This window comes from Tursiops truncatus, chromosome 13, assembly GCF_011762595.2.
Source record: "Tursiops truncatus isolate mTurTru1 chromosome 13, mTurTru1.mat.Y, whole genome shotgun sequence".
Taxonomy (NCBI): Eukaryota; Metazoa; Chordata; class Mammalia; order Artiodactyla; family Delphinidae; genus Tursiops; species Tursiops truncatus.
In genome coordinates this window covers 30,154,019-30,178,516 of record NC_047046.1, presented here as the reverse complement: position 1 = coordinate 30,178,516, position 24,498 = coordinate 30,154,019, and the positions used below count along the sequence as shown (strand labels likewise).

The 24,498-nt window shown below is 48.9% G+C and overlaps 1 protein-coding gene across 6 annotated transcripts in view; it reads left to right on the top strand.

The window, feature by feature from the left end:
* The window catches only part of MTCL1 (microtubule crosslinking factor 1), a 131,051-nt gene that overhangs the window by 56,586 nt on the left and 49,967 nt on the right, over positions 1-24,498 (top strand). For 4 of the 6 annotated variants that reach the window (XR_012325320.1, XM_019920786.3, XM_019920787.3 and 1 more), the window contains exons 4-5: positions 22,196-22,255; positions 23,381-23,455. Coding sequence is in view for 5 of the 6 variants with exons in the window: in XM_019920786.3 (XP_019776345.2) it covers positions 22,196-22,255; positions 23,381-23,455 (135 nt within the window). In the remaining variant the exon portion in view is untranslated. The remainder of the gene's footprint in view (positions 1-22,195; positions 22,256-23,380; positions 23,456-24,498) is intronic. The other 2 variants (XM_073790532.1, XM_033837572.2) reach the window with 1 other exon arrangement.

Sequence of the window (24,498 nt, the reverse complement as noted above, 5' to 3'; positions counted from 1 at the left end):
GTTGCAACAGTCTAAGCGGGAAACACCAGCCTGGACCAAGGCAGGTGCAGCAAGTGACGGGTTGGAGCTCGTAAAGGCTGTGCCACCTGCTAAAACCCATGAGAACAGTACCTCCCACTGTAGTGGCACCAGCCTCAGCGTACAGTGCCGGGGAGCCCAGGGCCTGTTCCCCTGTCACTTCCTAACCGTGTGTCTCAGGCAGATTGCTTAATTATTAGAACTGCAGCGTCTGCAAGTGTGAAATAGACTTGTCCCTACCTCATAAGCTTGTTCTGGCGTTTAAGTGAGATGAAGCTTTGCTCCAAGAGGAGGTCTGGGCTAACATAAAATTATATTTTGAATTCGTTGTTGTTAATCTGTGAGAATATTAATGTTGTCAGCCGGTTGGCCGTGTGAGACTGCCACCGCCGGACCAGCCTGGACAGAGCCCAGACCCGGGGGCTGGGCACCCAGTGCCCAGTACCCAGCACTGCAGGAGCTGTCGGCTGGCTGGCTGGCTGGCTGGGCGAGGAAGGAAATTTCTATCTTATCGGATGGAGGGCAGGGAGCAGCTCTAGAGAATGGCCCAGCTCTTCCCTGGGGTTGCAAACCTGGACCCCAAATGCATACATCCGGAGGGACGCTGCTCTGCCACGGGCTTGAGAACAGTTTTTCTCAGCTTGGGAGGAGTCGTAGCAAGATTATTGAAATGCTTTTTGAAGGCATGGCGGTTACAGTCAGATTACTCATCTGACTTGAGGGAGTTCTTGGTTTATTAAAGTGGCTTTTCTTCATTACAGTTTAGCGACTTGCCAGTAGAAGTTTATTTTGGGGAGTCACAGGATAGGCATCTGTGGGTTTGCTGGAGTTGAGGCCTGCGGAGCTGCCTTCTGTGTGTGTGTTGATGTGTTTATTGGACCAGCATCGGGAGAGAGTTACTGGAGAGGGCAGGGGAGTAGCTGCGGGGCCAGTTGGGGGGAGGGACGCGGGGGGGGGGGGGAGGGGGCGGGGCGGGTCCCCCCCGGGCCTCCACGCGGGGAAGATACGATGCGCGGTGCTCTGGGCGCCGGACCCAAAGCAGAGCAAGTGCGCGTGGACAGGTGACTGTGCCTCTTCACGCTCCGCGTGCGCCCCTCTCCGCACTCGGGTTGTGTGTGTCTGGCGTCTATTGAGAAGAAAATATTTGTTCAAGAGATTGGTAAGGCTCACGCGGCCACCGACCTTGAGCTCTGACTTGAACGTTTATAAGGAATTTTAACATGTTTGGACATAGCTTGTGTGTGTTCTGTCAAAAGCAGGTTCCAGAAGAGCATTCCACCAGGCGCTTGGTTCTCTGTTTTAAGTTTTGTGTGAGGAGACGTTAAACACGTCTCTTTCAATGACCACCCAGGAGTGTAACGTGATATTTTAGCCGTGCTTCTGGGGATGCGAGCGATGCCGTTACTACCGTTCTGGGTTGTGCTCAAAAGGTGGCCATCCCAGTCCTTCCAGAATAGGTTGGTGGTGTTTTGGAACAAGATCATTTAAATTTTGTGCTATAATTTCTCACTGGGATGGTGTTTTTGACACTCATTGCCCGTACGTCAACACTAAAAACAAGCGCTTTTTGTTCTTGGGGAGGGGTTTGCTCCTTGCCCTTCAACAGCCAAAGAGACACGCAGCAATCTCTCATATCCAGTGCAGGAAGGGCAGGTGGAGGGGTGAGATACAGGGGGGTCTGCAGGAAGGGCAGGTGTAGGGGGTGAGATACAGGGGGGTCTGCAGGAAGGGCAAGTGAGGTCCGCCGCTGCCCAAAGAGGAGCCACTGCTTTTTGAGAGGGGACATCACAATAAAAAATAGTTCTATTTTGGTTGTCATGCAGCAAATGAGATTAAATTAGAAACGCCTGGCGCTGGGACAGGTGACGTTGATGATATTGTCTCTGGAAAGTTGTTTTATTAATCTGGGCGTAAGGTGTTGAGGACCTAGCTTAGGGTAGTGATGCTGGAAATGAGGGGGACTGATACATATGGTGGGGGTATCTTGAAAGGGGGTCTGTTGATGAATTGATAAGACGGAATGGAAGAGAAGAGGTTGTGAGGACTCCAGTGCTTTGAATCTGGGACATCTTGATGGCAAATGGAGAGGGCTGATTTGGGGTAAAGAGGCTGAGGTCAGGGTTGGCTTATAGAACGAGAAAATCAAACATCATCTAATGTTTTAAGTGAGAACAGCTAAATAATGTTATTTTGAGGAAGACGTGTAAATTTCATCACGCTGTGTAAGAATCATCTGCATATTACAAGTACTGGAGAGTAGTTTTGCAGACTGTTAAACTTTTTTTTTTTTTTTAACATTAAAGCTTCCACATACTCATTGCATAATAAAGGAAAGAGAGCTGACAGTTGATAACTTCAATAGAAAAAACATTTTTTTAAGTTTTATAGTTGTCTCTAGCAACTGTGACTTGTTTTTCCAGGTTTATTTGGAGGAAAGTTTAAGAAAGGCCAGGTCTGGCTCTTTGTCTCAGAGAAAACCACACAGAAGAGCAGATGAAACAAAGAGTGAAAATATGTCTAGTCTTAGGTGCACTGTAGTTTTTAGGCCAGATGCAGAGTGCTTCTAAGGTTTTGGGGGTAACTGTTTAAAAATCTTACTGGCTACTTTCCCACTTTTTTTTTTTTTTGCGGTACGCGGGCCTCTCACTGCTGTGGCCTCTCCCGTTGCGGAGCACAGGCTCCGGACGCGCAGGCCCAGCGGCCACGGCTCACGGGCCCAGCCGCTCTGTGGCATGTGGGATCCTCCCAGACCGGGGAACGAACCTGCGTCCCCTGCATCGGATGATCATTGATCTAGGCACTCCTCAAGGATGGTGGAGCTGCTTTGGGGGTGCAGGCGCCCTCTTGCCGGACACATAGGCTGTTGCAGGAGCACAGGGCCCCTGCCCTGCAGGAGGGATGAGCGGGGGAGGGTTTGCCCAGAAACCACAGGGGAGGCAGAAGCACTGGGCCCTGAGAAGCCTCAGGGATTGCGGAGGGCAAACTTGGGCACCACTGCCATACCTACCGTGCCCGTACTGATCTGTTTCTGCAGGGAGCCAGGGTGGAACTGAGCCAAGGCAGAGGCTGGCTGCACTTGAACTCTTACTCTCTTGGTCCCTAGGCCAGGAAACAGGTTGGCATAGCAGAGCCAGGGGGCCCTCAGAGAGGGATGAGAGGAGAAGTGGTGAGACCAAACCCCCAGTCAGGCAGTAGGGTCCCCTGGCTGGGCTGATGGCATCACCGACGGGCGACCTCGTGCACACTCGGAGCTGCACGTGGAGGAGCCCAGGGTGGGCAAGGTGGTTTTCACCACCAGTTCAAATCCCTTTTTAAAGGATCAGATGCTAAATTCTCTTGTAGGCATGACCTTTGAATCTAGTGGTTTCCCTTTCATTCAAATATAAAGTCCGTAGGCAACACGCAATCGTTATTTGAAGTAAAGATATTGACAGACATGGGATTTATTGATACGAGCCAACAAGCTAGCCTGTTAGAGTTCCAGGGATGCTGACGTGAGACTCTGGGGTCAGAAACAGAGGACTTTATTACTCGGGGCATAGCAGGCAGTATCACCAGTCAGGTCCCCAAGTTCTAGGGAGCAGGACCCAAAGGGCCCAGACGGATGCTGCAGTCACAGTGGGCTCGTGTCCCTGCTGAGGAACTGAGCTGCAGCGACCCCCTATTTCATAGCACATTGTAGGCAAGCCTGCTCTCTGTTGCAGAGGGAGATGTTACCGAATCCCTCAAGGTTGCTCCCTGCAAACACAGTGCTGAAAAGTGGTCCAGGTATAGACTGGGCCCGAGCCTTGCATGCGTGGCACACCCAACAAAATGTGTAGGTATGTGAGAGGCCCACAGATACCATCTCCTGATGATGTAAAAATATAACTGTAATGATGTTATAGGTGAAAATCTGGAAAGAGTGTTAAAAATTTGTGTCTGTTTAATAAAGGACCATTTCACAGCATGTCATTTGGCTATATATTTCAAATTTAAAATATATATTCTTATTTCAAACTATTTGAAAATCCTATTTTTCCTACAGACTGTGTTATAAACAACTGCTTGCAAAATGTTCTCGCCTCTGTCTCTTACTCTCACCTTTATTTTTAAACAATCATGTATAAAATAACCGCTGTGTGCACAGCATTCTACCAGGTGCCATTGGGCATACGGAGGAAGTAGGTGATTCAGTCCTAGCCCTTGGTTTTCTGACATATTAGGATGATGAGGCAGGCTTCCGTGAAGCCGCCAAAATAAATCTATGCAGTGCTTGATAATGCAATGCAATGATGCCAGAGAAAAGTGAACCAAATCATTTTGTACGCTTTCCATCAAGAGTGGTTACATTTTATTTTTTATTTTATTTATTTATTTTTGGCTGCATTGGGTCTTCGTTGCTGCACGTGGGCTTTCTCTAGGTGCAGCGAGCCGGGGTTCCTCTTTGTTGTGGTGTGTGGGCTTCTCACTGCGGTGGCGTCTCTTGTCGTGGAGCACAGGCTCTAGGTGCACAGCCTTCAGTAGTTGAGGCACATGGGCTCAGTAGTTGTGGCTCGTGGGCTTAGTTGCTCCGTGGCCTGTGGGATCTTCCTGGACCAGGGCTTGAACGCGTGTCGCCTGCACTGGCAGGCGGATTCTTAACCACTGCGCCACCAGGGAAGTCCCGGTTCCATATTTTTTTAATCGGTCTGCACTCCCGTAGCCATAGGCACCGTGGGTCCTAACAGCTATAGTGCAGGTGCGTGCAGTTCTGCAACATATCTGCTACCTGATAGTGCCACCCGACTCCCCTCGCTGTGTCTTGTATGCTCTCTTGTTCTCTGTCTCTGTCTCCCAGGCATTAAGCATAGGGGTATCCGTGGGAAAGGGGTTTAGTTCCTCAGGCTTTCTGGTGGGAGGAAATTGCTCGCGGGTGGAACTCACACATCAGAAAATGTCCCCAAGGCCACACTGGCTCTTTGGTCATTTTCACATGACAGTGTCAGAGCCCCCTGGCTGGGAGCAGCTGACTTGACCAGGAGGGGGTCAGCCGACACTGAAGCTGAAATCACTGAAATCATTACTTTAGAGTCTCTGGGAACCTGTGACGTAGACACGCTGCATAACGACGTAGCACCTTTGAGTCATGCCGAGCACATCCGTGCTACGTGCTCGCTCCCCACCTCCACTCTGGGGGGCGTCCACCCACGGGACGGCGTGGCCCAGGGCCTTGCCTGAGGTCATACAACTAGCGACAGGACGAGGTCCGGGACTCAAGCTTTCTGATGCCAAGGTCCCAAGTGCTTTTTGGATTTTTGGCTGTTATTGTTGTTTTGTAAACCAGGATTTATTTGAGATGAAAACTACCATATCAGTACAAAAAATTGGTATGTCCTCGATGCTCTCAGCCTGCACAGGCGCCGTTCCTTATGAGAGCGCGATGACCCGGCAAGGCTTCCTGTCTGCCAGGGACACTCCAAAGGCATCATGCAGCCGTGTCCTTGCCTCCCCTGGGACCAACTCTGTCCCAGAAAATCCCCCGGAAGCCACTGCAGCTTCTTAGGATTCCAGGACATCTCTCCGGGGCCCCCAAGACAACCTGCCCTATTTTGTGAAGGGTCAGGACTATTTTTAGTGTCCAAGCCCCCTCTGAGAGAACATAGTCCCGTGTGTGGGGCAGGCTGGATGGGGGTTCGTACAGCAAGTTACAGCACAGCACACAAGTGTGATTACCCTCATCTGTTGTGCTGGGCTTGTATTCAGTGTTAGAACCAGCAGGCGTGGAGTGAGGGCCGTAGGCTCTGTCCTGGGAGCAGGGTGCCTGAGCTTTAGCACACGAGGCTGTGGTCTCTTTTGTAGGGAGCCAGGCCTCTCCAGAGGGAGCGAGGCAGTTTGGGGACTCGGGCCCTCGTCTCTTTCCATTACAAAACAGTGTGGGATTTCAGCCCTCTTCTCCTTTCCATTACGAAACAGTGTGGGATTTCAGCCCTCGCCAGCCATGAAGAATTGAGTGTAGCAAAAGCAAGAGATTCAACTTCTCACTCAGAGTTTCAGGACTATTGACGGAGGAAGGCAAACTTTTTGGATATAAAAAATTTACAGACTTTACAAGGGAGGGAGAGGGAGAAGATAGAGTGTGAAAGAGGAGAGAGGGCGTCTTTACCTGGAATTCAGATGTTGTCAGCTTTAAGCACCTAGATCACGGTCACAAACCGCAGAGTGCTTAAAAAATGCTCGGAAGCCCCAAAGGTGCTGCCGTGAATGCCAAGAGACGCATCCGGCGGGCGAGGTCTCCTCCTGGAGCCCTTCTCCCTGATGTTGGCTGGATTTTACCTGCGTGCTCATCCGGTCCCCCAGCCCCTAATCCATTGATACCAGCCGGTCAGCTGGAGCCAGGCAAAGGCTCCACTGATGTCCTAATGACCAGTGAGGGGGCAGCTCAGGCCCCGGGCACAGTCAGCCAGAGAGCCCGTGGCAGAGCTCACGAGGCTGGTAATGGGGTTCCAGACAGGACGACAGGTTGACCTGTATCCTGTCAACCCCTTTAAGGAGGCAGGGGGCATGGAGACCTGTGTCCAGGTGGAGTTCAAGTGTTACCGCTATTGGGGGTCAGTCAGAAGCGATGAGGAGGGTCTGGGAGGTCGTAGTGGCTCCGGAACAGGAAGGCTTAAGGCTCCACCTTCTACCCCATGTCCCGGTGCAGAAGCACATCTGTGGCGAACGCAAAGGTATATTCGGAGATGCACGTACAGAAAAAGGAGGTCATTTGTGGTTCTGAAAAGGTTTGTGAGGATCTGATTCTGACACCAGTTCCAACGTGTGATCCCCCCAACCGCACCACCAAGGAATTAACTCAGTTCTGTCTACCTGGAGGTGACATCTGGTTTCACAGGTTAAGGGCTCAGCCACACCTTCAGATGCCAGCCACAAGTCCAGGTGGTTACCTGTGCTTCTGATGGACCAGCTATAGATGGAGTTTCCCACGACCCCCTTCTTTCAGTTTGATTAATTTGCTCGAGTGGCTCCCTGAACTCAGGAACGTTCTACTCCCTACAATACCAGTTGATTAGAAAAGGATGTAACTCAGGAACAGCCAGGGAAGAGGTGCACAGGGCGGGGCACGAGGAAGGGAATCACAGCCTCCGTGCTCTGTCCAGGCCCCACTCTCCCTGAATCTCCACACGTTCCCCAACCCGGAAGCTCTCTGAACCCCATCCTTTTGGGGGTTTATGGAGGTTTCGTTACGTAGGCACGACTGTGATTAAGCCATTGACATGGGCAGCTGATTCGATCTGCAGCCTCTGTCCCCTCCCCAGAGGTCAGAGGATTGGGACTGAAAGTTCCCATGGCCTAATCACATGATTGGTTCCTCTGGCCACCAGCCCCCATCCTTAGGTCCAAAAGTCACCTGGTGAACATAAACTCAGGGTGCTTGATAGGCATTTATTAGGATTATCAAGACACTTCTCATCACTTAGGAAATTCCAAGGGTTTTTGGAGCTTCGTGCCAGAAAGAGCAAATATCAGTGAAGACCAAATATGTATTCCTTATTATACATCACAGTGGAATATTGTCTTCTAACGATGGTGCTCTGCTGAAGTGTCCATAGTTCTTTAAGAGCAATATGTTTTTACTGTATTAGACACTGTCGTTGTCTTCAGTGTTGTTGGTATCAATAAAATGTCCATGTTCTTTTGATATAGACATTCTTTCTGTAAGTGGTTTTTTTTTTTTTTTTTTTTTTTTTTTACGGTACGCGGGCCTCTCACTGTTGTGGCCTCTCCCGCTGTGGAGCACAGGCTCTGGACGCGCAGGCTCAGCGGCCATGGCTCACGGGCCCAGCCGCTCCGCAGCATGTGGGATCTTCCCGGACCGGGGCACGAACCCGCGTCCCCTGCATCGGCAGGCGGACTCTCAACCACTGCGCCACCAGGGAAGCCCCCGTAACTGGTTTTACAGCTATAGATTTGGCTAAACAAGGTTTTTAAAGATTGGTTTGTCAGCTTTTTATCCAAGAAAAATAAAAGAAATGTTTGCAAAAATGACTCAAACTAGATGGTAGCACCCCCTCTGGCTAATCCTTCCCTCTGGAGTTATGCCTGACATCACGGAAAGCTTTTCCTAGTTATCTGTGGCGCACTTCACATTTCCCAGGTGGAAATAATTTCATGTTCTTCTATAGATCACGGTGGAACCATCACCTGAGTTTTCCTTAATCCTTAGGATTTAGGGTCAAAGACAGTAGATATTTTCTCGGGCTGATTAATCTCATCTGTGATGAGCTTGGCATTTCTGCCTTAGGGTACTAGTTAGCCTCATAGGACTTGATACATCGATAAAAGTCTGGTCTTGCATGAACTACGATTGGGTGACTTTGTGCTGTTGACATTTTCCTGAAAACCATTTGTGCTAATTACATACCGAGGCACTTTTTCTCTCAGGAACCCCAGTGCCTCAATGAATTGTGAATTCTTGTTATCAAGTGTTTGCGATGAAACAATAGATAGACGATAATAAGTGGCACAAGGAAGCAAAACTCTATTATTGTGGGCTGCCCTGGTGGCGCAGTGGTTGGGAGTCCGCCTGCCGATGCAGGGGACGCGTGTTCGTGCCCCGGTCCGGGAAGATCCCACATGCCGCGAGCAGCTGGGCCCGTGAGCCATGGCCGCTGAGCCTGCGCATCCGGAGCCTGTGCTCCGCAACGGGAGAGGCCACAACAGTGAGAGGCCTGCGTACCGCAAAAAAGAAAAAACAAAAAACCCCTATTATTGCAAATTGTCCTTGATACCCTGGCAAGTCAATGCAGGGCTTTCAAAATAGAGATGAGGGGGAGCTGAATATACCAACATGGTAGATTTCTCTCAAAGAGTCCTCCTTTTTTCTCCCCTTACTGCAGACCGTAAAATATGGTGAAATACTTCCTCCGGAACCTCAGTCCAGGATAGTAATAGTAGAGGAGCAGAAGGAGAGGACCCAGAGGGATGGGGAATGTATTGTGAGGTGGGGTTACTGTTTTATTCCACGCTTGGGATCACTTTGCGAGGAAAAGTGCCTTGAGTGGAAAGACTTCAGTAGCAGATGCCACACACAAATGATGCAGGGCGCTTTTTTTTTAACTGAAAAAAAATATTTTTAATTGAAGTATAGTTGATTTACATTGTTGTTAATTTCTGATGTACAGCAAAGTGACTCAATTATACGTATATTCTTTTTCATATGTTTCCATTTTGGTTTATCCCAGGGTAATGAATATAGCTCCCTGTGCTACACAGTAGGACCTGGTTGTTTATCCATCCTATATGTAATAGTTTGCCTCCGTTAATCCCACACTCCCAATCCTTCCCTCCCCCACCCCCTCCCCCTCGGCAACCACCAGTTTGTTGTCTATGCGAATCTGTTTTGTAGATAAGTTCAGTTGTGTCGTATTTTAGATTCCACATATAAGTGATATCATATGGTATTTGTCTTTCTCTTATACTTAGTATCATCATCTCTAGGTCCATCTACATTGCTGCAGCTGGCATCACTTCATTCTTTTTTATGGCTGAGTCATATTCCATTGTACATATGTACCACATCTTCTTCATCCATTCATCTGTCGATGGACATTTAGGTTGTTTCCATGTCTTGGCTATTGTGAATAGTGCTGCTGTGAACATAGGGGTGCGTGTATCTTTTCGAATTATAGTTTTGTCAGGATATATGCCCAGGAGTGGGATTGCTAGATCATGTGGCAACTCTCTCTTCAGTTTTTTGAGGAACCTCCTTACTGTTTTCCACTGAGTGCCTTGAAATTCAGTGTAAAGCCCGCCCGGCTGCCGAGCAGGCCTGTCTGTGAAGCGCATCTATCCGTGTGGCTCACGGTCTGGAAGTGAAGGCAGGCAGGAGGAAATCGTGACGGGTCCTCAGGATTCTTCCCGAGCTCAGCGCTTTCGTCCATCCTCAGGCCTAGCTGGTCTCCCGCTGCCGGGTTCAGGAGGAATTCCGACAGAGCTGCTGAACCTTCTCCTGTCCTTACTTTGTCATGGGACTGTTTCCCCCGAAGGACCCCCTGAGACCCCGCTGATGAGGCAGTTTCGTTTGTCACGATGTGGAAACAGTCTCCTGGGAAGAAAGGAGGTTCACAGAGCAGAATGCCAGCCGTCATGAGACCCTAATTAGAAGGCGGTGGTCCTCTCCAACCCAGGATTTGTGGAGAAGCGTGTAACTGGCATAAATTTATAGGGTGTCACATCCATACATGACCAGCTGTTATTATATTATTATAATATATAGTATTATATTTCTATGCCCACCAGTAACGCGGAAAACACTAGACCAGGTCTGCAGGGTCCCCAAACTGGAAGGGGGGAGAGGGGACAGTGGGGGAGCTTGGGAGGGGTCACGACAGAGGGTGGTGCATGGGGTGGGACCCAGGGTTTTCCAGGGACTGCCTCGCAGGGGGCTCTGGTCTGCTCACTGGGCACGCTGCAGAATGGAGTCCTTTCTCCCATTTGTACGAGAGGCGAACGTGAAGCGACTCTAGTCTGTGCTTCTGGCCCCTCTGTGCCCCCAAAACACGAAGGGCAGAGCACTGTTCCCTGTTGCATCCTCTGCTAGGTTGGGGGCCAGTTTCCCAGGCCACCTGGAGTGGGAGAGCAGTGGGCAGCGGCGAGGACCCAGGCAGCCTCTCTTCTGTGCAGAGTCAGGCTGGGAGTGGTATGGTGCGGATCCTGCAAAGTAGGTTCTCCGAGCTTCCCTCACATCTGAGATGAGAACAGTAACACCCCTCGGTGGGGATGCCGTGAGGACAGATGGCGGATCGCGTTGGCTCTGATGGAACACGTCGTCAGATACACAATACATTGATGACGACCCTCCAGTGGGTGTATTGTCACCTCATCAGGTTTGCCTGACTCCCCCATCAGAAAGCTGGGTCATTATCTCAACGTATCGGTTGACCCTGAGGCCAAGGTCCACGTCAGCCAGAGCTCTGTCTGGAGCTAGAACATAACGCTTGGATTCACTTCCCTTTCTTCTTTCCAACTTCCTTAACCCCTTTCGTTTTTTTCTTCCTCTATTTCCATAAGAAGCAAAATACGTGTGTGTGTGTGTGTGTATGTATAAGAAGCAAATATAAAATATTGTAGGAGGTACTCCTCCTGGTTTGCTTCTACTGAGTGTTAGGATTTTGAACTCTTGTGAAAACAAGTAAAATTTCTACCACTAGTATTCTCTGGTAAATTTTAGATTTTCTTTTTCTACAAATAAATTACGATCCTTGGGAGAAGGTATTGACTTCTTATGAAGAAACCATGCGTGTAATAGTAATAGTTGATTAAAATATAGTGGCTTGAAACATCAGTAGAGGAGAAACTACCCTTCAAGATATAATAAACATTTTTTAATGTGTGCCATTGTTTAAAAAAAAATAAGTCTCTTGGAGAAAAAGCTTGCTAAGGCTTAGGTCACAGTTTAAAAGCTGCCTTCAAAACATTTATAAACAGTTTGAGTCCATCTGAATGTATATTTTACAGGTTAAAAACAGTACTGGCTAATCTTAGCTTCTTGGCCATAAAAGGAGAAAAAGAATGTATAGTACTGTACACATGGAACGTGAAATCAGTCAAGGGACCTTACAGGGACACCCAAAATGGAAGCTATAGCAATCCATAGAGTTTTGTTTGGAGTGCTTTGTCATGGCTCTTAATTTTGGACATAATTAGTTTTTTTTATTGTGGTCAAATATACGTAACATCACGTTTACAATTTTAATCCTCTAAGTGTATAGTTCAGCGGCATTAAATACGTTCACAGTGTTGTGCAGCCATCATCACTATTTTCAGAACTCGTTCATCATCCCAACAGCAGCTTTGTACCCATTAAGTAGTAGCCGCGCCCTCCCCTGCCCCTTCATCCTCCCACCCAGCCCCTGCGAGCCTCTATTCTACTTTCCATCTCTGTGAATTTGCCTAATCTAGGTATCTCATATACGTGGACTCGTACAATGTTTGCCCTTTTTTTGTCTGGCTCATTTCACCTGGTGTAATGTTTTCAAGGTTCATCCGCCTATCAGAATTTCCTTTTTATGTAAACGGCGTGGGCAGAGCAGAAACCCTCAACTCCGAGCTCTCCGTGGCCTGGTTCCTGCCCTCCAGAGGCAGCTGTGGTGGTCGCGTCCAGCCAAGCACCCCAGGCGGAGCTGGGACTCCCCCCTCCCCCACCACCACCTCCCGATGTCCTGGACGCATTCGGCAACCTTTCAAGCCTCGGTTTTCTCCTGGTCCTGGGGGACCACGAGCCCCGCTCTCCATCCTGGTGCAGTGCCAACACCTGTGCGGTTCCAGGCCCGTGTCACCCTCCCCCAGCCCAGTCTGCTTTGGGTGGGAGTGGTTTTGCTGAACGGCAGAATCAGAGAATCTAGAGGGTGGAAGGACCTGGCACATCTGCCCTCATCTCTGGGCAGGCGATGGCGCAGGACAGGTACGCAGGCTTGTCAGGGGTGAGCAGCCTGTCCCAGCAGGAACGGCCACGGGAGCTGCGTCCAGGGAGGAGGCAGGACCAAGCTCTCAGGCAGATGGTACTTCCTGATCAAGCCCTTTCCTCTGTCAATTCAGAAACCATTAGAGCCAGGCTTGTTGCACAACTGGGTCTACAGGCAGCCAGGGAGGAGCCGTTGTCGTAAGATGCTCCACGAATAAAGAACGGTCTTTCCTATACCTAGATGAGGTCATCTCTGTTTTGATGACTTACGTGTAAACATCTAACAACATCTGGATTTTCTCCGAGTGGCTTTTCATGGGAGAAGCGGGTTATAGGTTTGGGGTCATTTAGAAGACAAGCAGCTAGACTGCAGTGGTTGCAACAGCACAAAGCGGATGCCACACACAAGATGGCATCAGGCCTGCAGCCCTGCGTGTCCCCAGTGCCACGCCGTGGAGTGATACCTCAGGCCACCTCCATCATTCCCAGAGAGTCTCGTCCACGATGTTCCATCCTCGGCAAGACACGAGCTGTCGGGGCTCTTTGCGGGAGAGGAGAGCTCCCCGCAGGGAGTGCCGCTGGGCTGCAGGACAGCTCCTGGGGCTCTCTGACGTGGTCGCCGAGTCAGAGCCTGGGGCCTGGCGGGCCGAGGTGGGACTTGCAGGAGATGGCGGCTCTGACCTTGGCCACCCTGCTCTGGCGGTTGAGGGGCTGCAGTGGAAACACCTGGTCTGGCAGCCAATCGGGCTTGTAAACACTGGGAAGTTCTGTGCTGTCATCTGCTGGCAGAAATATGTGTGGTTTGGGGCGGCCGGCCTCATAGCCTGTGTTCACAAGAGACAGCACCACCTAGACAGTAAACCTGGCTTCTTTGCTTTTAATCACCTGAACCAGGGCTGTTTTTATTCTTCCACAGGAGGCCTGCTCCTAGCCGCATAGCTCTAGCCTTGCCTGGGGCCGTCCAGGGACAAGGCTGGGTCCCGCTGGGCAGGGGGAGCAGGGCCGCCCTCCCTCTGCTTCTCTGGCCTGTCCTGAGCCCGGGGTTACGTCCCCCTGGGAGCATTTTTCTCCCCCCAGTGCTCGCTGCTGGCCCAGCTCAGCAGGCTGGGCTGGCGGCCCGTCCATGGCCCCAGCAGCCCTCAGGCGTCCAGGGCTATTCTCACACTGCAATAGCCCTCTTCCCGCAGGTCAGGGCCTGGTCTTGGCTGATTGAATCATCTGTAGTTCCCTGAAGGTGCTGGAGGCTCATGGAGAATACGGAGAGCCTTTGCTCCCTCGTGAAATCACGGCGCAGGCATCCCCACTGCCCTTAAATCGCGTGGAGCGTGTGCTTGGTGTCAGAGTTGGGAATCCAGGTAGCCACAGCTTGGAGATGAGAATCGCTGAAGATGTACCCAAGGGGCGGGACTGGCTTTGTGCAGAGCCCTAGGAGGGACACTTGGAGATTTCAGAGCCTTTTGGTGGGTGATCCACGGGGCTGAGTGATGGCTCCAGACAACAGGGCTTCCGGGCAGACGTGGGTCAGCACGTCGGCCTCGGTCTGCGGGGGAGCCTCTTGGAGAGGAAGCCATCAGCCCGGGAGGGCAATTAGAATCTGAGCCATCTGCCCTCCCCAAATGTCCATTAGGCCCTTCCTTGTCCTTTGTGCAAAGATGCATTTGATAATCCCCAGCAGCACAGTGCTAATCCTTCCCCGGGGGACTAATCCTCCAGTTTCATTTCCTGTTAGTTTCTACCTGGCTTCAGGGCTCTCGGTCCATCAGATCTGTCCACTGCAGCATTCGGTGTAGCCGGGTGCTTGCATCACGAGTCAATTCTGTTGTTTCCGAAATATAACATCTTTTCTGATCCAAAAAAATAGCATATGAATTTTGGCTCTTTCAGAGAAATTTTTTAAATCTATGAAGAAAAACATGAAGTCATTCATAATTCTACTGCCCATTGATAAGACCTGTTAGCATCTTAGTGTAATATTTGCTTCTAAACATTTCAAAGACAAAAATATTTAATCTTGATGAGATTATATTAAATTTGTTTTTCATCCTGCGTTTCAAAGGTTGGCATTTTGTGGGAAATTTCTCACGTCATTAAAATGTTTTAGTAATCATTTATAATGGCGATGCAATATTATATTCACTGTTTTCAGTGAAATTGGAAACGTGCATGTTTTTCTTCTGAATATTATGAAAGTTTTCAAACATAAAGTTTAAGGAATTTTCTAGTGAGCACCTGTATAGTCACCACCTGTATTCTACCTCAGCATTTTACTGTATTTGTTTATCAAATATCTTCATTCATCTATTAACCCATATTATTTTTCTGATGCATTTGAAAATGTAGACACCACTTTTCCCTCAATACACGTTGTTAACTGGAGCTTAATTTTTGCTGATACTTTTTTTGAGTTAATTTACGTATAGTGAATGCACACATCTTAAGTTTATATTCCCTGAGTTTTGACAAATATGTGCATACACTGTAATAGTACAACAGTGAGGTCTGTGATTTAGAACAATGCTCAAGTCACATTAGAAGGTCCACAGGGTGCAATGGCAGATTATTGTGAAATAGAATTGTGAGTAAATCAGAACTGTTCCCTGTGCTCTTTTCGAGTGCCAAGTATTTTCTCATGTGTCATGCACCGGAAAAGAAAAATCAGTGATGCATGTTCTCTGAAAAGGGGGCAACACTTGAATATATCATTTATTTGTATTTTTTTGGTTTTGTTTTTCAAAGTACTTCTAACTTCTGTATTTCATCAGAATAGGAAATAGTTGGCCTGTCTTGAAGGACGGGCGAGTAGATTTCTTTCCAGTAGACCAGTGGGAGCCAGGAACAGATTATTTTTAAAAATACACGAGCTTGGGCTTCCCTGGTGATGCAGTGGTTGGGAGCCCGCCTGCCAATGCAGGGACACGGGTTCGTGCCCTGGTCCGGGAGGATCCCACATGCTGCGGAGCGGCTGGGCCCGGAGCTTGTTCTCCGCGGTGGGAGAGGCCACAGCAGTGAGAGGCACGCGTACTGCAAAAAAAAAAAAAAAAAATACACGAGCTTTCTCTTCAGTTCTGATAGGCAAATGGGAAACATTTCTATAGATTTGCAGCCTCCGTGAATGCCCAAGGGCCTTACTGATCACCTACTAAGTGAGTCAGGCTTCTGAAATGTGGATTCTAATTCAGTATTTCATGTAATGCTTGGTGGTGTGGCTGAGTGCCTACATGTGTATGTGCACAACGAGAGCTGAGATTCCTATAATCTGGGGAACGGACACTTTGTTTTTGCTGTAATCATCATTTTGGTCTTCCAGTAGTCATGATTTTTCATGTTTCTTTTCACGTATTAATGATAATTTGTAGTTTTACTTTACCGTCTCTATTTTGTGATGTCTGGTTGAGAGTACTGTGCTGTGACATGGTTTAACCAACAATTGTCTTATTACTAGGCCTCCAGACACGTGTCTCTAAGGTTTAAAATGAATCCACCAGCCCTATTACAAATCATGTATGTGTCACAGTCCCCAAATTTGCATGAGCATGAGCAGCGACTTGTCTTTTTTTTTTTTTTTTTTTTTTTTTTTTTTTGCAGTACGTGGGCCTCTCACTGTTGTGGCCTCTCCCGTTGTGGAGCACAGGCTCCGGACGCGCAGGCTCAGCGGCCATGGCTCACGGGCCCAGCTGCTCCGCGGCATGTGGGATCTTCCCGGACTGGGGCACGAACCCGCGTCCCCTGCATCGGCAGGCGGACTCTCAACCACTGCGCCACCAGGGAAGCCCTGTGACTTGTCATTTTTATCATCGTGTCCTTTCTTCTCCCAGGAGAAAGTGGTGTCTGATAGGCTGGGTGTGCTGGCGGTCCCCATCCATCCAAGCGGGCCTCACGGCCCTGGACGATGTGGCGTGTGGCTGGGCAGCTGCTCCCCTGGCCTCCCCCTCTGCGTCGTGGCTGAGGGGTCCCCACCCAGCTGTACCTTTCTTCTGCCGAAGCGGCTCAGTATAACTTTCCTCCTCTCCTCCTCATTTACTTTGTGGTATTTTGTCCTCTGATAATGAGTTTTCTGTCTTTTCCAAGTAAGGACTTTTGCTGTCTGCAGCCTCAGATCCTTTGGAAATCAAGAGCGCCAGCAAATATTTCACTGCTTCGAGGTACCTCGTGAGTTGAGCAGTTTGCAACCATTCCTGTAATAGTCCTTAGTGCTCTTTTGCTAAAGAAAGGAGAGACTAGTTGGATGAAAAACCCCAGCCATTTGGGTCTCAGAAGCCTCAAGAAGACAAAAAGAAAACCAGACCAAATGGGGAGATTGGGCTGTTGGGCCTGGAGCGTGGCTCTGTGGGTCAGAGGGCTAGGAGTCAGGGTCAGGCTGGTGCCCCACCTCCAAGTTGGGGGACCTTGAAACATGACCTGACTTCTGTGTCTTCTTGTCTGTTAACCAGTGATAAGAGCATAGCTTATACATCATATATCTCGGGGCTCTGTGAGAAGTAAATTAGGTTACATGTATGGAGAGAGTTCATCCGGCCTGACACGAATAAGCAATCCAACAAGAGGCAGTTGTTAACATCGTAACTATCCTCCCAGGCAGGCCGAGGAGAAAGGTGTCCTTCCCACTGCGGCCTTGGAGGGTTTTCCCCAGAATCCCAGGGGCTTTTGTGTATTGGAGCCAGCGGTGTAACTGTGGTGCAGCTGACTTCAGCAGAGTGAAGGGAACCAGTCTCCCTGGGAGATGTTTAGGGGCCAGTGGAGAAGACGAAAGGGAAGGGAACGTCCGCCAGCCGGGACCTCGTGCTTCCGGCTGGAGGAGAACCTGGTAATCCCTTTCCTTCGCATCTCTTAACATAACGAGAACTGTAATGTGGGAGAAATGAACCCTGATAATGTCCTCCTAAAAGGAAGAAGATCTAGGCACCTTCATTTTCTTATTCTGATGGTATAACTGTGTGCTGCAAACCAGCCCCCCATATCCAAACAACTTTCTAAATAATAAGAATCTAAGAATTCTGGAATCTTCTGCTTCCATCCCTACTCTTCCCATACTGACTCATGATTTACAGCATTCTAAATTTCATCTGCCTCCTTTTTTAAAAAATTAATTAATTTTTGGCTGTGTTGGGTCTCCGTTTCTGTGTGAGGGCCTTCTCTAGGTGTGGCAAGTGCGGGCCATCTGCCTCCTTTTACTCCCAATCTAAATTTTAAGCCCAAAGCCTGTCTCTGAAACGTTGTAGCAATTGAGAGCTTGTTAGTTTTTCTGAAATCGCTTGGAAGAAACTGGCTCACTTAAAGTAGGAAGCGTTAAGAATTGACATTCAAGTCCAAATTGCCTAACTTCATGTTTTATTTAATCACGTTCGGTACTCAGCAAACGCATCAGCGTAGATGGATTCAATTTGGATTCAAACTCAATTTTTTTCCCTTCTCAGTAGGAATTGAGAGTTGATTTGTTGGCAGTTGGCCAGACTAAAACGGAAGAGTGGACCGAATCACAGGGGAGCCGCCCTTCTGGGTTGTGTTTATTTGATAGTCAGCATTCACCCCTTTCCTTACTGTTTCTTGGTAGATACACTCCACTGGATCTGAGTCATCCAGAGGGGTGAACCGGCCATGATGCTCATACAACTCCTTCTGTACCCAGGGTCCCCAGCCAGTGCACCCAGAGCACAGATCCCTGCCTGGGCGAGACTCGAGGCGCAAGCGCAGAGGGGCCTGCACCCCGGCCGGGGGCTCAGGACGGCTTGGCACCTGCCTGCAGTGCCGTGGAGTACCTGGCCGGTTCCTGCTATCCTCGGGGGGCTTCCTGGTCTTTTTCACCAACCGTATATGTACCAGTCATACCTCAAGGACCAGACTAATAAAAACAATATCATCTTATGGAAAGAGACCCAAAAGTTGGCAGATAACTTCTAATGAAGCGCTACTGAAACCCTACGTAGGACATCAGCGATAGCCTCTTTTCTCTGACCTCTTTACAAACGGATTCTAATTTCCTGTTTTTTGTGTTTTTTTAATTGCAAAGGAAATAGTGTTCACTGTAGATAATTTGGAGACTTTGAAAAGCCCCAAAAAAGAAAATTATTGACTCACTCATAATTCTATCATCCGAAGAGGATCGCTATTAACATTCTGATATACATTTCTCTAGTTTACTTTTCTCACATACACATGTAATGCATATGCATACTTTTAAAAAAATTTTATTGGAGTAGAGTTGCTTTACAGTGTTGTTAGTTTCTGCTGTACAGCAAAGTGAATCAGTTCTACATACACATATATCCCCTCTTTTTTGGATTTCTTTCTCATTTAGGTCAACACAGAGCATTGAGTAGAGTTCCCTGTGCTGTACAGTAGGTTCTCATTAGTTATTTTATACATAGTATCAGTAGTGTATATACGTAGATCCCCATCTCCCAATTCATCCCACCCCCCTTCCCCGTAGGCATACTTATAACTTATTAGATATAAAGTGAAGTCACAAAATACATGGTGTTTGTCATCTGCATCTTCCTTCTAATGTATTATATTTCTGGCATCTTTAAGTATCCTTCAAAAACCTCATTTTAACAACCTACACGGTATTCATTTACTATTATAAAAGGTACTGTCACGAGCACTCTTGATTCATTCAAATCTTCACACAGATCTCTGCGTTTTTCCTTAGGGTGCGCTCCCAGAGGTGGGGTTCCTGGCTGACGATATATGCACTTGTCAGGCTGAGCTGCCCACTGGAAGTGCTATAGGACCCCTCGCCGGCCCCTGACTCGCGGATCGGTCGGGGGGGGGGGGGCGGCCTCTGGGGATACTTGCTAACACTGGATGTCATGCTTCTTTTGGTCCATAAATCTCGAAGTGAGAGACGATACCTTGTTGTTGGCCATTTGTTTATTTTCTTATTAAGATGGTTTTATTGCCTGCCGAATAGTATTCTTTTGTCTGTCTTGTGTTTGAAAAATCTTTTTTTCCATTTTATCATTTGCTTTTTAATACTGTAAGTGGTTTATTTTGATAATATAAAAACATTTTAATCTTATAAATCCACTCTATCTTTTCCTTGGATGTTTCAGCTTTTGTTTCTTGTGTTTATAAAGTTCATGCCCCCAGAACAAATAGAAATTCATCTCTTTCTTTCTGGGATTTTGTGTGTGTGTGATTTCTACATTTAGATTTTTAAATCATCTGGAATTTTTTAAAATACATGGTATAGATCTGGTTTTTTCTGATCCATAGATGAGGCTGTGCTCCAGTATAACTTAGTCACAGAATAGGCTGTGGGTTCATTGGTGCTGACGGCCAAAGCTGGCCTATCCCTGATCTAGTTGAATTTTTAATCTTTCTGTCAAGTCCTTCCATCCTCTTATCTCCCTTACAGATATACAAAAAGTATTTGTGTGTGTATGTATACATACTCACACACACACATGCTATTTGTGTGTATATATGTTGCACTATGTATATATGGAGACAGAGAGGAGTTTGGTTAAAATGACTTATAAAATTATTTGGGGAAAACGTGACATCTTTGTAACATAGGTCTTCCCATCAGACAACATCTAGCATTCATTTATGTCCATCAGCAAAGTTTTATGCTTTCTTAATTGCTGGTTAATCTCAATCCTTGCAGTGTTTTTTGTTGTAGTTGCCACTGTGGCTGAGATCTATGTTGGGGGTCCCACAAACTCCTGCCTGTTCCCTGATTCGCTAGATGGATCACAGGACTTGGGCAGTTCTGCTCAGGGCAGGGCAAGGGAAAAAGACACCCGGGCGGGTCAGAGGAATCTGTGCCCGGGCCCCTCCAGCGGGAGCTCCCCCAGAAAGCGCCCCTTCCTCCAGCACCGAAACGCAGCAACTGTGATTCTGCATAGATTTTCAGAAACTTCTGTCTCCACTTCTAGCTTTCCTCTGGCTTCCAGACAGTTTTCTTTCGGCAAGTGCAGAATCTGTTTTCCGTTTCTTGGAAGATGTGATGCGGGAGGGCGGCTTGCAGAAGGCTGGCTTGCTGCAGTCACTGTGGGCCCTGGTTGCGACCACAGTCCCAGAATTAAACCCCTCAGGCTGAAGCCTCGGGAACAGCCGCTCTCCCTGATGCTTTATCGTAACTCTTCTCTATAGTCGGAAGCGTTCATCTCACTCGGCTCATTCAGATCAAAGAAACTCCTTCACTGCAGCGTGAAGAATCTTGGAAAACCTACTTACAATGGGTACAAAAACTCAAGCTCTTCTTAAGACAGGCTCAACGTCACCTGTTGGAGGAGATGGTGATTCTCTTTGTAGTCTGACCCTGCTTTTACAGAAAAAGCTAAAGGAAAGAAAGCCACTTCTGCAGCTGGGGTTTTAGGGACAAGCCTCCACCCCCCTTGGCTGGCCGGGGGGCGCCCACACCCCGTGCTGACTCTCTACTTTCTCATCCCTTATCTCAGTTACCTTTCTCCCCAGGCCTCCAGCCTCCGAGAGGCTCAGGGGCAGCTAGAATTTCAGTTGTTTCTTAACCCTGAAATTCATCCAGTAAATGGCACGGTCTAACCTTCTGACATCGAGACACTGTAATGCACACAGAACTGAGTGAATTAACGTTGAGATCTGATGTCACGGAGGCGACTTGCAGGAGAGCCTCCTTCCCAGGCTGGGCGGTGTGCGGGGTGCAGCAAAGGTACAAAGCAGAGAGGGCACTGCCCCTCTCTGGGTCAGCTCCCAGGGGACCCCGGTCCCCCTCATTCAGGTGAAGCTGGCCGTGGGGGGAGTCTCGTAACTTTCCAAACTGCTTTCTTGTAACTTGTGCTGTGATGACACCCATCCTTTCGGGTTTCAGGTTCCTTTGTCTTCCCTTCAGAGCTTCTGGCTCTCCTTCCAGCCGTTCTTTCTGGCTCCGCACTTGGCGTGAGCGGGAACTGCCTTGCCTCCCTGTGCTCCTGTCTCAGGCATCCCTTGGCCTTTTGATTTACTTCAGACACACTTCTTGCCCATAGCAGGCAAAGGTGCGCTGTAACGCATGTAAAACTAGGCGGGGACCCAGCCTGGCCGCTTCCCACATGAAGAAATGATGAATTCGCTAAGACGTAAGAGGTATGTTTAATCAGGAATTGGCGTGGGGTCGTGGAGAATGTCGCAACCTGGATTCTCCGTAAACAAGGGCCACCGTCTCTCCCTCTGACCACTTTTCACCTCACTGCTGACCACAGGTACTCAGGAGATGGTAATTCATTTTGATATTAGCCCAAACAAAACATAATTCGGAAGGTAAGGCAGCTCCAGAAACATTACATATCTTCTACCCAAAACTTCCTACCCTTTTCCTTTTCCCGTCTCCCCTCCACAGTCACAATGACCCAAGACTCCCTGCTTCATGAAACTGAAGGATTGGGGAAAACCCCAAATCCAATAATCAGGACTTAAAGCCTCTCAGGATGCGAAGGCCTCCCTGAGCTCACCCAGCTCCCTTTACTGTATTGTATTGTATTGTATTCTTTTATATTTATATTTACATACTTTTTTGGCTGTGCCGCGTGGCTTGTGGGATCTTAGTTCCCTGACCAGGGATTGAACCCAGGCCACGGCAGTGAAAGCTCGGAGTCCTAACCACTGGACCCCTAGGGAATTCCCCCGACTGCCTTTATATTGTTGACTCTAGTTTGTTTCTTGATTCCAGTGACAAAAAGAGCCTCCGTCCACTGTGTGTGTCCCCTCCCAGTGGGGACCTGCCACCTAGTGCCGGCTCCCCCGTGTGACCCCCCCTCCTCCGTAACAGAATGTCACCTGGATCTATTTCAGAGTTCCCTGAAGAGAAGAGGCAGCCGGGAAATGTACAAAGAAAAGAAAGCCTTCACTCAGGTAAGCAGCGTTCCGCTCTCATGTTACGACGTCTCCTCATTTTGAATTTTCTCAAGTGTTAGTGTCACCTTCAATATCGTCAGAGAAACATGAGCTGCCCCAACATCTGGACTCATCCAAAGCCTCTGTGGGGTGAAAACTGTCTTCCCAAACCAACAGCTCTTTTGTTTCTCGCACCGATCAGCTGGTGGTTTCTTCAAGAAGGAGGAGAGCAAACCGGCTTCCTGAGCAGCATAATTGCGTGCCGTTCAGGCAGGGCTCTCATATGCTCACAGCTGGTGGCAGGTGTTCTGGCCTCGAAGACATTCACACAGTAAAGCAGTAAGAGCACAGCTGCCGTTGTGTCGGGTCATCCATACAGCATTGTTTTGAGTGTTGGTTTTTTTTTTTTAATGCACAAACTGAAGGGTGTCTTAAATTGTCCTAATTGAAAACAAGGTGTTCTCTCTAAGGTGGTAAGAGTGGGGCCCTTTCTGTGCACATGGCACGTGGCCTTCAGAACTTCCTTAGCTTTTCTGAACACTCGCTTTGCTGGATTCCTTCTTTTAAAAAAAAAAAAAACTGCTGCTAGTATTAGGTGTTGGCGAGAACAAGGCATCATTGGGGTGTCAGCTTCCTGAGCTCTCAGAGCGAGGACTAATTAGAGAAATGCAGTAAGTCCAGGAAACTACGAGCTCCGAGGCCCGGGGCCGGCCTCCCTGTGAATCCCACACCTGATTCCCTTTGCTTTCTCCCCTCTCCAAAGTCCCCCATCCCCAGAGCAGCCTTCACGGAGGGCCTGGCTGCGTGAGCTGGAGGAGTGCCAGAGGTTAACTGTTCTCCACGTCTCTGCTCCCCAAATCTCCCTTTGGAATCCGCTAAGAAGGGCGACATTAAAATCTGTCGTCCCCACTACTGGGAGCTTCAACCCCCTTGGGCTTTGAGTCTGTTTCAACGTACTGGCTCCTGACCAGGGAAGAGCTTCTCTTTAAAAGGGTCGCCTCTACCCATCGCGGGATGGACAGCGTGCAGTGTACTCACCCGAGGGTCAGTCAGGCTGGGGACAGGGGAGGGGAGACCCGGGCTCGGGAGCAGGTTAAGTGCCCAGCCTGCGGGATCGTTGAGCAAGGAGTTTCTGTCTGGCAGAGCGGTGGAACGGAGCGCCTTGGGAACTGCAGGTCCGCAGCCAGAACTCAGAGGAAACTGGCGCCCCGGCGCAAGGTAGGCGCACGCGCAGTCAGCGCTGGGGGGCTGGCCAGACGGCAGACTTGCAAGCCAAAGAATATATACCCGTAGCGATATATTTCTGTCGCTTGTCAAGGCCTTTCCGCTGGTGGTGGCGGCGGTGGCCCTGTGTGTGTCCTCCCCTCCATGCCCTGCTTGCCTTCTCTGCCTGCACCAGGTGTGTCACGTGGGAAGGTTACTGGACCTGCTTTCACGCTGCATTCCTGGAGCTATCGGACCATCTCCTGAAACCAGAGCCTGAGATCAGCCTAGACCCCTCCCCTGGAGTCTTGGCTGAGTTTTAGAAAGTCTTCAGTTACAAGATAAGATGGGTATCCAGCCCATGCTGCTTTAGCTGAGGCTGTGATTCCCCATCTTATTAGAAGGACTTGGCTTCCCGCCCCAGAATAGGCTGAGCCCAGCTCCCCACACACCCAGCCCCCAAAACACTGCTCCAGCCGCCTCCACTGAGTGAGGAAGTCTGATCCCTTTGTTAAAGCCACACACTCCCTTGGCTTCAGAGATGGCCTTTCCGTCAAAAACTGCATTAGTCATGGTTTAGTCAGGCCCAGTAATGCATGGGTGTTGCATAGAAATGAAGCATGCTTTAATCCTCTATTAGAATTTCTCGTATGTGGGTAGTTTCTTTAAGGAACAGGAAGGCTTTGGGGATATTTGACCAATCCTCAGGTAATCTATGAATTGGACGCTCACTAGGGTATATCATAGAATCTTTTTTAAAAAAATTTATTTTATTTTTGGCTGTGTTGGTCTTCGTTGCTGCAAGCGGGCTTTCTCTAGTTGCGGCAAGCAGGCTTCTCATTGCGATGGCTTCTCTTGTGGAGCACGGGCTCTAGGTGCACGGGCTTCAGTAGTTGTGGCTTGCGGGCTCTAGAGCCCAGGCTCAGTAGTTGTGGCACACGGGCTTAGTTGCTTCACGGCATGTGGGATCTTCTTGGACCAGGGCTCGAACCCGTGTCCTCTTCATTGGCAGGTGGATTCTTAACGACTGTGCCACCAGGGAAGCCCTATCATAGAAT